The 15,376-nt window shown below is 34.7% G+C and overlaps 1 protein-coding gene across 4 annotated transcripts in view; it reads right to left on the bottom strand.

The window, feature by feature from the left end:
• Nucleotides 1-250: 250 nt before the first annotated feature.
• The window catches only part of ABLIM1 (actin binding LIM protein 1), a 215,909-nt gene continuing 200,783 nt past the window's right edge, over nucleotides 251-15,376 (bottom strand). For 3 of the 4 annotated variants that reach the window (XM_081328191.1, XM_081328192.1, XM_081328190.1), the window contains exons 16-22: nucleotides 14,634-14,728; nucleotides 14,437-14,533; nucleotides 11,984-12,048; nucleotides 10,707-10,775; nucleotides 9,355-9,429; nucleotides 7,553-7,633; nucleotides 251-6,544 (exon numbers count right to left, since the gene is read on the bottom strand). In XM_081328191.1, the coding sequence (XP_081184317.1) occupies nucleotides 6,431-6,544; nucleotides 7,553-7,633; nucleotides 9,355-9,429; nucleotides 10,707-10,775; nucleotides 11,984-12,048; nucleotides 14,437-14,533; nucleotides 14,634-14,728 (596 nt within the window). In that variant the 3' untranslated portion in view covers nucleotides 251-6,430. The remainder of the gene's footprint in view (nucleotides 6,545-7,552; nucleotides 7,634-9,354; nucleotides 9,430-10,706; nucleotides 10,776-11,983; nucleotides 12,049-14,436; nucleotides 14,534-14,633; nucleotides 14,729-15,376) is intronic. The other variant, XM_081328193.1, reaches the window with a different exon arrangement.

Below are 15,376 nucleotides of genomic sequence, written 5' to 3' on the forward strand. Positions count from 1 at the left end.
CCTACCCTATTTTGAGCGTTCCCCCAAGTATTGTTTTAGAAAATACCACAAGATCTTCAACATGTGTAAAATTTTGTCAATAATTGTTCCCAACATATCCTCTGTTTTGCAAACTGTGTGTTTGTGACAAGTTTTATCATCAGGCATAACCAAACCCATGTTCACTGTATTAACACTAGTGAATAAAGAAAAACAAATATCCAAACAATAGAGTAAGAATAAAGTTTAAAACTTTATTCATCTAGTTGGTATGAGTACAACAGCGATGTAGATTATTGTGACATTAGGGTGACATTTGCAAACAGCATGAAAAGCAACAGTGGCCATTTTGCAGACAAGCAGATTTAACTCTATGGACAGGCATTATTGGCTTTCTCTTTCAACAAAGGCTCTTAATCAGAGCTATTCCGTAACAGCAATAAAAAGGGGGAGAGGCAGGGGAAAAGGGAAATTCTGAAAAAGGCTTTTTCTCAGTTCTGAAAATCGGCTGATTATGGGAAGAATGGATAAATTTAAACCTTGAGATTTTAAGCAAAATATAACTAGTCATGTTCCTAAAAATCAGAAATATGGCTTCATCACTATAACGATTGTCAGTAATTTAAACTACTTTATAGCAAACACTGCTATTAACAATACACAGTATAGTCGAATAAGCAGGTTCTTCTGTAGGTGGCTGAGAAATAGCCTAATATTCAACCTTAGTATCTGATTCGACTGGCCTTGATTTGGGGTCAGAAGTTGGTATGCAAATTTAGTGTGCAAACTAGCACTCGTTCTTGAAGAAAGAGTTGATAGGGCTAAAATCATGAGATAACAATAAAAATATTTTTCAATACTTTTCTTTTCCACTCGTGGTTTACCAGATCCTTGAATCCTAAATCTGATAGCCTTAGATTTGGATGTATAGATTTTACATCCACATCTAAGACTTACAGCAAAACTTGTTTAATGGCTTTAGATAAAATCCTTTGGGAAACAAAGATCATGTTGGATTACAGTATTTTTACATATGGATGAATATCTCAAGAGTATCTCTTTCTTCCTTGTAGAAATCATTCTGCACGCTGAAAAAAATATTTTAAAGATCTTTTTTTTATGTTTCTTGACTTTATATTTGGAATTAAGCTTGCTTTGACAATCATGGAGAGCTATCACTGTTTTTCCAAACCAAGAAAGACATTCTTTTAACAGCTCTGTTTTAGGAAGCAATTTAGCACATGATAATTTCTTCATACTATATTTTTGATGCAGTTTTCCTGAAAGTGGGAAGATTGAATTGTAACATGAAAAAGGATGTGAACCAAAATATCCCTTTTTTTAGTTGATTGCATTAAAAATGCAGAAGAAATGTACAATAGAAGAACGGGCATCATAGAGTTAGACAAGCACCAATAAAATATCCTTCTGGAGATAATTTTCTTCTCACATAGTTTTTGAATTTTTCCACCCAGCTCTACCAACGTAAGTTATTGAACAATAGACATCACAAGTCCTTCATGATGACAATCTGCATTCTGCAGTGCTTCCACAGTATTCATTCTGCAATAGCCATGTGTTGCTTATTCATCTTTTGTTTGACATTAACTTGCATTTTCAAGAGATGTAGTTTTGCTGTGTGCAAAAACTTATCAAATAGTGGTGGTGAATTTGTACATCATTACAATGAAGTCCATCTACTTCACCACAGCTTTGGTATTACTCTTCCCATTAGAATACAACTGAATCGGTGTTTTTTTTTAAAAAAAAAATCTTAAAATTTGGGCTTAAATGTCTTTTTTGATACATATAGGGTTGGGGATGGCGATAGTGGTAAGTAGGTAGTTAGGTAATTGAATTATTTGTACAATAGCACTTTAAGTCATTAGCACATTTTCAAAACAATAGAGGGGAAAAAGCTCAGTCTTTCTAATCAGTTCCTTTTTAGCACCACATTAAATATGTTTGCTGGTTTTCTGGCCCTTTATATTTTTACTAAGACCCTTTTAACTCTTCTTTTATAAAATTAGTATAATTGGGAAGTAGTCTCTAAAATAAATTGTACTTCCTCACAAAATAAATACAGGTGCTCCTTGAGTTACAACAGTTGATTTAGTAACCGTTCAAAGTTACAACAGCACTGAAAAAGTCACTTATGATCTTTCCCCCCACTTATGACCATTGCAGCATTCGGATGCTTGGTAAACTAATTCATATTTATAATGGTTGCAGTGTCCTGGCAAAACTCACTTAACAAATGTCTTGTTTAACAACAGAAATTTTGAGCTCAATTATGTTGTAAGTTGAGGACTACCTGTAACACATTTTCAAAAAATTGATCTGTCCATAATTGCAAAGCTTTATTACAAAAGTATGTCATGCTTACATGTTAGCAAATAATAGTGGAACACACGTAACAACATTCATTTTCATCCTGAAATTGTAGAAACCCAATTACAATGTCATTTTGCATCAGAAGAGCCAAATTACTGATGAATAATGCTAGGAATTGTAAGTTTTCATTTGTGATCATACACTTTTCTGGAATTAATTGCCCAATTATGAATTCATCTGCATTTTTACAGTAAACCACCCCCCATTTTTGTTTCAGGATATAAGAGAGTTTGCAAAACATTGGAATGATGTCTTAACTAGCCATTTATCTTAAAGGAAAAGGTCTATTTACAGGGAATATCTTACTTTCTAAAAAAGTAAAACGTTATCACTGCTCTTGGAATAATATGCATGGAAACTGAGAATATAGAATTCAGGTTTTGTTGAGTCAAAATTGATTGGCTAATCAAGAATGGGGAGGGAACACTGGGCTTTGCAGTTGGAACCAATACATGATTGGCTTCCCAGTCAATTTGAAGCATACATGGAATGATTTCAAATAGCAGCTGTGCTGTAGGTTACACCTTTTACTTCTCAGCATAGGAAATTCAATTGAAGAATAAAAGGCAGTGGAGATTTCATTCTGTGAGAGGATGGGAAGCAACAATTCTAATTTTCAAGATATAAACATCCTGAATGAAAAAAGAGGATGTTGGCTAATTTAATGAACTGCAATCAGGAGATGCTGCTTTAATCCTTTTTGTGCACCAGATACAAATGTCTGTCCAGAGCTCGTTGTATAAAAGCACTGAACCAAGGACAAAAAAGTAGACAGGATGCCTAATCACAGAAGCCATTGATGTGCCATTGAAGCAATAGCCTGTCCAGGAAAGAGGCAGCTCAGATGGCTCTCTTCAACTGACTGGCTACCCGTCCAGAATTTGCTTTTGGGGCAAAGGCTCCATTCCTCTGATAAACAGCACGTTCCTTTGTAAATCACTCATCAAATTGTCCTCTTGGCTAAATTATAGCTAGTTTAATAGGCCAGCCAAATACATAATTACAGAAAATTACAGAAATCAAACACAACTACACACTGTCACTTTAAAGTTTCCTTGAGCCTTCTGACTCCTGCTACAATTTGTTTTAAATTAATAATATTGCCTGAGATAATAGAATTAGAAAGATGAACACTGTCATGTGGCATGACTTGCCCCTTCCCTACTGTCCTAGTATATTTAATCTTGTAATTATCGGGTATCCTTCTCTCACTATTCCCCAACAAGTGCCCTTCAACTATTTTGGATTTTAATTTCTTGAATATAAAGCCAGAAACCCCTAATTCCAGGGTAGGATATTGGAGGACATGAGTTTGCAGGAACCTGTGAAGCAGGCTAAAGAAAAATTATTCTTGGCCAGGTGATAAATTCCCACAAACAATGACATTAGTATGGTCGTGCCACTCCTCCGCTTATTGTCAGGCCCAAGCCTAGTGATGGGACAGTGACATCCAATCATATCCAATCCTTTACTTGCTTACATCTGATCGACAGAATCTTGCCAAACGAGTAACTTTCTAAGGTACCAGACATATCCTGAAAGATTTTGGGGTGTGGTTACCCTAAATCTCTTCCCGCTCTCCCCCACCCAGCTCAGGACTGCACACTCTCTTGATTTGGGTGTCTCCTGGGAAAGCTCTGAGTTGAACATCTAATTACAGTGTGATGGGATGTTCAGCATTTGATGGAGTTAACATTTTACATGAATTCTGCCACACAATATTCTAAACCATCTGTATTGATATGCTGAAAATCCTCTTTATCGTTTTGTATCAGGCTGCAAAAATCACTAAATGGCCGCAAATAAAACTCATCTCTCTTTGCTTCCACATACTGATCCTCCGGATTTTCGTAAACCAGATCTGTTGTGAATTCAGATATGTCACTGCAATCCACTTAGGCTTAGCTCTTAAATATAAGAGCAAAACATATTGCATGTCCTTCCTACATAAACCTTACAATAAGAATTGCTATCTAAACAGATGAAGAGACAAGGAATCTGTAGCCTTACAGATGTTGCTGAATAATATTACCAAGTGTTGCCCCCCCCAATTAATAATGGTATAGAAAGCAGGAATTGGGGTCTAGCAACATCTGGAAACCAACAGGTTCCTCATCTACGCTACACAGACTTACTAGATGGCAAGCTTCATTTAATTTAGTGAATTTTTACTTCTAGATTAGTATAAACTATTGTATGTACATATATAGGATTACACTGTAAGCAGAAACTGCACATCAAAAGAGAAAAAGTAAAAATTGATATAGTGGCAGTCATCACTCAGGTAAAAAATTAATGTATCACTGCACCCTATTTTCAGCCAAAAATGGCTTCTGATTCTATCAAAGTAAATTTTATGTGTCCTTTATGGAAAATACACAATCTACCAAGCAACTTAGGTAGACAAGAAGCCAGGTCATACAATATCCTCTAAAAAAAAGGGCTACATGTAGTTGAGCGGTTCATTTGATTCAGAAATTGCCCAAGATAAAAGTTTTTCCCCCGCAGGCACTGATAGTAAATAAAAAGAAAAAAAACCTATTTGCAACTCCTGTATAGTAAAATAACACAAAATTCAAGTCTTCTTATATGAATAATGAGTGATTACATGAAGAAAATCAAATTAAACACAGTTTAACATGACATACTGTGCAATATTATCAGTGCATACAAGAAAATAGCTTGAACGGTCACTGTGTAGCAGCAAAATCACTCTGTATAATAGTTAAAATATAATAATAAAATTTCAGAATTCACAATTCCAGTAGACATTAAAAAAAATTCAAATGTAACCTTTGCAGCAGGATGGTATTAAGTGTATGAAAAATGCTGTTCCAATCCTGGAACAGGCTATGTAGAGAACTTTGAAAGTGTCCAATCTTTTGACTTGCTTGGCATTAGTTGTTCTCACAAAAGACTTTTCAATCTTCAGTTCCACAGTAAGGATAGTAAGGACTTTCTAGGACATTTACACTAGATCCTATGAAAGATGAACCTGTGTCGGATTCTACAACTTTATGAAAGGAAAACTGGAGAATGTCAGAGTTTAAACATGACTATGTGCCTTTTGGTTAATCACAATAAGATATTGCCCTAGTACAGACCTTTTTTTTCCTGGACCAACGTGATTAATATTGTTTACTTTAACATGAAAAGGATCAACATTAATACATTGGCCCACACAGTGCTTCTTTTCAAGCACAATCAAGCAATGCATGACCACACTATGTCACAGTGTTTTTCACACAGCAAAGGTCACATCTAAATTAAACCTAAGATTGCATGACACTATGGCTTACATTTAACATGACAGTTGAAATAACTCCTTCATAATTAAACCAAGAAACTGATTTTTGGTTTACGTGCTTGCTTTTCTTGTTAATTTTCAACCGAGTGGTTTAAAGCAAAAAATTATATTCAGTTAATGCAGGAAAAGACAACAAAACACGGCAATTTACTACTAGATATGTGCATGTGCAAGCTGGGAGCTTGTTCTCAAAAAATTTGGCCAGTATGCAGCACAGTATAATACCTCTGTTCAGCAGCCTATTTTATTGATGGGTACTGTGGAAAGAATAAGCTGTTTGACAATAAGGCCAATTAACTGTAATAGCTGTGCCCAGAGGATAAATATATTACACAAGACTCCTTCCTTAACTATAGAATATATTCATTCATTGCTTGGAAAGTCCACGACCTCAAAATTGTGAGCTGTGCATCCTACGGGCACTTCCTGGGTCTTCTCAATTAGCATCCTCGACCTTTGAATAAAAGTCAAGGGAAAATGAGGAAGGCATAAGACTTATATATGCCATATAAAAAACTTCATGAGTGAAAACCATGACTGAGATTTGAACAAAGAACCTTTTCATGTCTCTGCCTATGGCAAGCTTGACAGGCTACTGCACAATCTCAAGGCATTAGTATGTGCCTTTCTCAGATTGTCCCTTCTCTCCTCCCCACCTTCTTGAGCGTTTGCTCTCCAAAAAGGGTTTGGACTTGATTATAATACATTATCCTATTACATGATATCTTCTGTCTTCCGAGAAAGAAGAATTCAGAAGAGTTTGGCTTTCTTCTTCATATCGTTGCGTCTCCAGAGAGGTAACTTATCAAATTCCTGTATCGTCATGCCAAATATTTCTTGAAAAACCTCAGGTGCTAAATGACGCTAAAGAAAGACAAGGCAGAAGTACATCATCATTCAAGTAGTAGAAACAGGCAATCTAGATATCACAGCATTACCCTAAGTGTATTAGATCTAATGAACCAGGTCTAATACTGTATGAATTCCTGAGCAGTGGATAAAGGCCAGTGTCCTATAGCACCAGGTGGCCTTTTTGGCTGGCTTAAATCTGGTACATTAGATCAGGCATGTCAAACTTGTGATGTCACGTGACGTTGCACGACATATCGTGACTTCTTCCCCATTGCCAGCAAGGGGTGGGTGCAGTTTCAGCATGATGCTTGCAGCCCGCGGGCTGGCAGTTTAACATGCCTGCATTAGATTGATGGTGGAGGGGACTAAAAAATTGGACCCTATCTACTCTGTTGACATCATTATAGCATATGACTGAAAACAGTTTTACAGTTTTTTTAGAGTATAACCTTGAGGAAAAATGTGGCTGTACACTATAATACGTGTGGTTACTCTTACAATTTGGTTATGCTCTATTAGTTTTGAAAATTTTAGTTGTGACAAGAATTTCTGAATCAGTCAGAATTATATCATAAATCATAGATTCATACCTATTTTCTGATTTGATAACTGCTTGCTTTTATAAAAAAGCTGGCTTGCACTGTAATCTGTGGTTTTATGCTTTAACACAATCGAGTTTGCTGAATTGATTTTTATGCCATGGTTGCTTAATGCAGTCAATGAATCTAAGTTCAAGTTTCAAGGTACTGATATTAAGACATGCTGCTTATTCATGGAATGTCACTTTTGTATAAATAATGAAGCTTATTTCAGTTCCGATTCTATACACATTTACTTCAGAAAGGATCACTCAACTCAGTAAAGCTTATTTCTGAGCAGGCATGCATGGATTGAGTTCGCTTTGTATGGATGAAGCAGTTAGTTCAGATTAATGCATTATCTTGTAAGGTTATGAATAATGAGCAATCCATATCTTTACAAAACTTCCTTCTAATGCCAAACCAGACACCTGGTTCTTACCTCCAACCTGGTTCTATCCACTTCTCTTAGAATTTTATTTCGCCCTCTGTTGGTGACCATGAGTACTTCATAAGGAAATATCTGTTAACCATATAGAAGAGGCCTTTATGTAGAATTTATTAAATGCCACAAATAGACATTAAATTCACAATGTGAGCATTGTCAAAAGACAGCTGCAAGTTCATTACATGGCTGTTTTAAGTATGGGTATGCAAAGTGCAGTCTTTTGTATGCTTCCTTGGAATATTTGTTACTGAACAATGAAGTCTCATAATTATAAAGATGTCCCCATGCATGCACACATACTCTCTTTCCCCTTGATGAGTTCATAGATAATGCTTACTATCTTCTTTCTTTTACAGATCACTATTGATTTGCCTTTATCTTCTTAGCGTATGCACTCACAAGCAAACTGTTAAAAAGTTATTTCAGTGGCCATCCCTTGGCTTATATTTGTCCTGTTCATTTCTCTTTTTAAGTTAAACTAAAGTTACTTTCTACATACTCACTTAGTCACCATACCACCACCCTATTAAGCTAGTTATAGCATCTTGTGCAGGAACCTTGAGTTTAAAAAAATAAATATTAGAGACTAAAAATCAGGAATATATAAACAAGCTTCTATAAGGCTGCATTAACATATTGTGCCAAACCAGAATGTGATTTGTTTGTGTTTGGCTTATTTGTTTGAAGTCAGATGATAGGTGAACTCATTGTGACAATGGAAGACTTGTATATATAGTCTCTGAAGATTTCAACTAAATATACTCAGAGATAAGTGTACATACTTTGCAGCCTCGTATTGCCTTAATTTTCCCATGACTATGTCTCTACAATCCCAAGTTAGGGCTGCGTGTGTTAAAACTACAATGACCAGGACACTGTACATCCTGAACATATTTCTTAAGAACTAACCTGATATCCTGTATCAGTGACTCTTAACCAATGAATAACAAAAAAAGAGTTTCCAGGAAGACTGTCTGAAAAACATTGTGGCTAAGCAACGTTGGTTTATGGCCATGAATATCTATTATCTCTCTCTATATGTATCTGCTTTTTTATTTATGTCACTCTGGTTTTGTGTGGAGGGGGGAGAAACAATAAGGGAAGTGGTTATTTCTCACTGTGTATATCTCAGTTCAAACTTGTTCCTCCTCGCATCCTCAAACAGCCTCCTTCCTCTTTTCTATACTACATCAAAAATAATGAGCTGTATAGAAGAAATTAGCAATTCTTTTAGAGTTATAAGGAAAAGAAAATGCACAACCTTAATTAGTCTGGTTTTGAAAATGGCCTTTCACGTAACAACCTTTTCCTGCACATACACTTTGGATTGCTTTGAATATCCTATTTTGAATCATGTGATTCTGGGAATGAATCTCATTGAATTACTAGAATTTACTTCTGAATAAAAATGTATACAATGGGATTGCAATCAGAACATCTGCTTTCCATTTTATTTTGTGCACACAAATGAATGAATTCATCCCTGCTGTACTCTGCTGATTTATTGCAATTAATGCTGTTAGGTTACTAGTGTGGCTAGCTGATTTCCCATGATTGTTAAGATTTATTTGTTTTAGGTCTACCTAGAATACTGCCATCTAGTTTCCTATATATTAAATTTCTTATCCTATGTTCTCACTTCAAATAAAGGGGATGCCCTACTGTCCCGAAAAAGAGAGTATTGGCATATAAATAAACAAATTAAAAAGTGGATACCACATTTTAAATAGCATCTATCATTCAAAAAAAAATACCCTTCATTGTTGTGAACCACAACGAATAAGATCAGCACTTGCCTTTGGTTCCAACATGTTAGGCATAGAAACTCCTCTGTCCATTCGCATTGCAGGGACATGACCATCTGGGTGAAACTGTATCAGAAGCAGGTAGGTATCAAACACATAGATTACATCCTTATTTACAAACCCACACAAATAGAGTAAAGGTATGCATGCTAAGTATGCACATTAATTTATACTAATGAAAACTTTTTGGTCATAAGAAAGACAAACTACTGGATCAGTTTTAAAAATATCAAGCATACTATATTTAGGGCCTAACTTCTTGAAAAATTTAGTAGCTTCTGCTTATCTAGAATATTCATACATCATTATTCAGGGAATCAGGAATGTCCCACAGAATGATTCATTGTTTTAGTTCCAGCTATTATCTTTACAATATTTGGTTGCTTTCCAGTTGTACTAAAGCAATTAATCCTTTTTAACAAATATTTTTTTAATTTCTTCTACATCAGTAAAGTATTTTCTGTAACTAATGTATAGATATTTCCATAACAGTAATATTCAAACATGTAAAGAGAAGGGTTATGTTTAAGAAATAACACTACATTTTTAACTGGCCATCTTATACAGCCCATGTGCCTGTTTTGTATAAAATACATTATAGTTTTTTATTCCATGATCACAATAGAATATAAACAAGACAGGAAATCATCTGGAGAAGAAGAACAAAGGTATAATTATAGAATAAGCAGAATTATATTTGGACTTTCTTTGGATAGTACCAAAGTGGTCAGGAGAAATCAATCAATGAGAGAACTGTCACTGATTGCTTCTTTGACAATCTTAGAAATGTTTGCTATTAAAAAATCTCAAAACAGACAGTAAAACACTTTTTCCCTTAGGGTCATATTTATATCATTAATAATAAAACAAGCAAATTAACAAGTTTCAAGAAATTCCTCTAAGATGTGAATAATGTAGTTGGTGCACTGTTGATGAATTTGTTTTTGTTACTTGATGGATGAAAATCTTTACCAACCTGGTAATCTGAAAAGGGATATATGGAGAGAAGACACATAATTAGGATAAGATACATTCTGAACAAAAGTTTTAAACCTCAGAGTCTTTCCTAAAAATTAACAACCCAAAATACATATATTTTCTGCCTTCTTAAATTTTAATTTTATTTTTACAACATCCTCTTCAATATATTGTTGAACCATCCCCTCCACCCTTTTTTCAACAAATGGCAAGTGTACCTATATTTCAAGATTAAATATGGTATCCAAAAGCTGTATGTGAGAGATGACCTTATGTATTACTATAAAAACACAACAGAAAGCATAAGTGCTGAAAATAACTAATAAACCACCTACAGCCCAAACCTCACACTCTATTTCCTTTACAAACTTACCTCGAATTGAACTGCTCACATCCCCATAACTGTTGTATTGACCAAAGTCTGTGGACATCGGCTATATGTATGTATATATAAATATATATTAAAAAAATGAACAGGTAACTCACATTATCTGTACATTGAATTTCAGTAAAAAGATCAGCACAAAAGCCATGTAAAATATGTCAATAATACTCTCATTTATTTTTATTTATTTATTAGCCTTTTTTACCTCCCCCTTTTATTATTTTTATAAATAACTGAAGATGGCAAATAACCAATACTTCTTTCTTCTCCTGTTTTTCCCACAACCCTGTGAGATGGGTTATGCCGACAGAGCTGATTGGTCCAAAGTCACCCAGACAGCTGTCATTGCTAAGGTAGAACTAGAACTCAGTCTCCTGATTTCTAGCTTAATGCCTTAACCACTAGATCAAACTGCCTTTTATCTGGGAGTATCCAGGACATTCATAAAAAGTGCATATAAAACTGACAGTGGTACAGGAGGAATGTTGTTGTACTCTATGCCTATAAAGCTATATGAAATATATATACTAAGGGTGAGAAAGAGCGGAAATCTTTGGTCTAAAACAGTAGATTATGACCCTTTAAAATGTCCATTTTTATCAATAATTTATTGCCACATTTTTCATTGAGAGGAGCATTTTTAGATTTGTTGTATTTCTGCCTATGGAGCCAGAATATCTTGTACCAGCTTAATATAGACACTAGTGACAGATATGGAGAAATTACTATTTTGTACTTATTACATAGTATGATAAAATCCACTAACAGTTAAAAAAAGTTATGCAATATTTGATTATCATTCTTGGGTTTCCTGTCTGACTTATATTATCTGGACATTCTGGCCTTACATAGATCCTTTTGATTAAGCCCCGTCCCCCAGGTGAAGTGGCCTTAGTAACTGCCCTTTCCTTCCCAACACACTTAAGAAGCCTGAAAGTACAGTTTGAAGCGGAAATATGGCAGACTGGAAGAAATACAGGTAGAAGGCTAAGTAAGAATTTTGTACTGTTGATATAATATTTCTATTTTGTTCTTCTAATTTTATTTTTTATTCTATTTTTAACATTTCTGAATTATATTATTTTACCATTTTTGTTTTAAACTGTATTTTTAACAAACATGTCCTAAAGAACTTTAATCAACTGTAATTTTAGTGTTATTCAACATAAAATGGTTTCAGTTATTTGGTCCTTAGAAACTCAAGAGAAATTTAAATTTAAAGTGTACTTTCTTGTATGGAAAGAATTGTCTGCTCACCCTGTGAAGTCCGTTTCGTCCATAGCCAGGCAGTGAAGAAGTTTTAGAAGCAGCTGCATGTAAAGCTAAGTGAGAAGAAGGAAACAATAATTATTAGGAAATAAAAATATATCATCAAAATCACAGCAACTTAGAATTAAAATTTTTGAAAGTATAAATTTGTGTCTGTATGAAGTTTTTAGGCAATCATTTTATCTTGATTTTGTCCAGTAAGTGAAATTTGGAATGAAATTTTCAATTCCTCTCTGATTTTACACAGATGGATTTTAACTGTCTACAACTCACTCTACATATTACATAGCAACAATTTCTTGCTAGTCATATTTTATGGTCATGGTTTAGCACAATGTCAAATTCTGAGTCTTTGATTCAAATCACTTAAAACATACTTTCTTCTACTAATTTATTTTCTTGCACACACTAAATAAGCAAAATGCTGCTCTTCTGTCAGTAGTTATTTACAAGTCAGGATTATTATTGTTTTCATAGGATGAAAATTGGAGGCAGTCTGAGGTTAAAAAAAATAACTTGTTTAAAGCAATCTACTAAATTTATGTCTCAGATTAATCTTGAATAGGCTGCTCTCTGTAATCATACACAAAGACACATTTGTATACCCAAAAGTGAGTCATTTTTATAGACTGTTGCCTGGAAGTAAGTGATTTGATGCAGACAGATAGAATGAAAGCTATAATCATCCTTGTCCTTCTTTAGGTCTGTTACTATCATGGCCCTAGTAAAGGTAAAGGTAAAGGTTCCCCCGCACATGCGTGCTAGTCGTTTCCGACTCTAGGAGCCGGTGCTCATCTCTGTTTCAAAGCCGAAGAGCCAGCGCTTGTCTGAGGACATCTCCGTGGTCATGTGGCCGGCATGACTAGATGCCAAAGGCGCACGGAACGCTGTTACCTTCCCACCATAGTGGTCCCTATTTTTCTACTTGCATTTTTACGTGCTTTCGAACTGCTAGGTTGGCAGAAGCTGGGACGAGTAACAGGTGCTCACTCTGTTACACGGCACTCAGGATTCGACCCGCCAAACTGCCGACCTTCTGATCAACAGGCTCAGCGTCCTAACCCACTGAGCCACCGCGTCCCTATGGCCCTAGTACAAGTATATATATTTAAAATATATTTTGGAGTTCTGGAAAACAAATGAAAAGCTCAAAAAATATAAGGAAAATATATGCACAGAAGCATGTATCTCATATACAAAATTCCTATAAGCAAACAGTAATTGTATCTTTGCTTTCTCTTTGGAAATATCAATTTATCCCAAACACCTGTGTGATGATATTGCTATCATCAAGGTATTCTGAATGCATTGCCTTACTCATTGAGGCCGATTTCCTTTCCTAATCTAAAAGACTATGAGAATCAACAAGTCAAATGTTGCTTTCTTAATCATTCTTCATGAATTACTTACTGGCTTTTTATAGATACCCATATAAGTTGCATGAGAGCAATCCTCTCATAAAGATGGCCACATTATAAGAGTGTGACACAGTCTTTTCTCTCTAAACTAAATACTCATTTTAAAATGAGATGCATGAACTGTCTAATATTTATTTTAGTTTAGTTTTTAGTTTATTAATATTTCTATACCGCCCTTCTCCCGAAGGACTCAGGGCGGTGAACAGGGCAAGAATAAAATGCGAAGTTACAAATATTAAAAGAAGATTAAAGAAGATTTTATACGAAGAGGTAGTAAAATTCTATGCTTCTGTACATCATATAAATACAAAATCAGTCTTCCTAAAGCTGTTGTGAGAGTACATACAGTATGTTACCATATGCAATGTCTGCAGTGATTAGCTATACAATTCCCTGTAACAATTCCCTAACTATAGCCATCTCACAAACATGGAGAAACTTTGGTGCATGTTCTTCAAAACATCCATATAAGAGCTCTGAAGGATGCAGGAAAAATAGCTTCTGATTGGTGGCAAATATATAGTTAATACTGGAAGTATTTATCTTATTAACTGAATCAATAAAAGCTTTACATCAGGGATTATCAAAGCAGGAAGTTTTCATGTCATTGTAACTATAAAAGGAACACAGTTCTTTTATAGGCATTTCTTTTTCTGGATTTGTTCAGTAGATGCTGAGAAAATGTCCATTTGGAATCTTTCTTCATTTAAAAACATCCGATAACACTTTGTGAGAAATAACTAGAGTTATAATGTAGACAGTAAACACATCAGAGGAAAAGCTACTTCCTTGTTATTATTTAGAGGTCATGTTTTGCATTATCAGAAACAGAACTGCAATAATTAGATGAGAACCAGCCATAATATCAACTTTTTATAGTACATCTCTATACAGATCTATTAAAAACTAAATCTCATTGAAGTCAATTGGCTCAACTGTCAGCTATGTGAATACAGTAGAGGACTGTAGTCCTAGTTCATCATGTCCCATAATCCTTTATAGTTTTCTAATTTTGCTGCTTACATGAATTAACTGGAGAGTCATAACATCTGCTGGCAAGCAACGACTTTTCCTTTTCCATCTCTTCTTTTAGTATCAATTGCCCCAGGCCTGAGTTTAGCTGCAGATGAGAATTTCGAGGAAAAAGTAAGCTAGTGAAAAAAATTCCCATCATGCAGATTTTGGCACAGAGAGAGAATTTACATTAAGATGACAGGCACCTTCATTAACTGTTCCTCCTGCAGCTGCCGGCGCCTCTGAAGTTCTTCAAGGTCTTCGTCTCTGCCAGTGGACCGGCGGCGCATATCAGAACCTACTTCCATAAGCCACAGTAAAAAGAACCTCTTATTTCAGTATAGATAATAATCAATATATTTCTTCTGAGCTGATTGTTGAAGAACTTAACTAAATACTTAAGTAAATACCTAAATAATCTACCAATTCTATCTCAAAACAGTCTTATTAAGATAATCTGGCTCTGAATTAAATAATCTATTTTTGTACATAAAACCATTTTGATGATTAAGTGCATAATGTTATGTAATGGAGAGTGTTAGAGTATACAACATAATTAGTAACATTTTGATTAATATTGACCATTTTGTTGAGTAAGGGGAATGTGTTGAGAAAAAATGTCTATCTTGGAGGCCAGGCTTGTAGAAAGACTTTTGTCACAGCTATTACTCTGGTGAAAATACTGTATTTCCAATATTAGAATCATAATTTGGCCCACAATATTTTATTTCTTTGTTTATTAAAAACCTTATTTTTAATAGTTCATTAAAAATATTTTAGGAACTAAAATATTTTTGGTGTCAAATGCTAAATTATTCTGAGAGGTTAGGGTAACCATTCCTTTTCTTTTTGAGAAGTATACATCCTTAGTTGCTGACATAATTCCTCTTACTTTTAGTTATAGTAAAATCAATATATGATTTTGACAATCTCAGTCTTTTATAATAAC

This window comes from Vipera berus, assembly GCF_964194415.1.
Source record: "Vipera berus genome assembly, chromosome: 5".
In the NCBI taxonomy this organism is placed as follows: Eukaryota; Metazoa; Chordata; class Lepidosauria; order Squamata; family Viperidae; genus Vipera; species Vipera berus.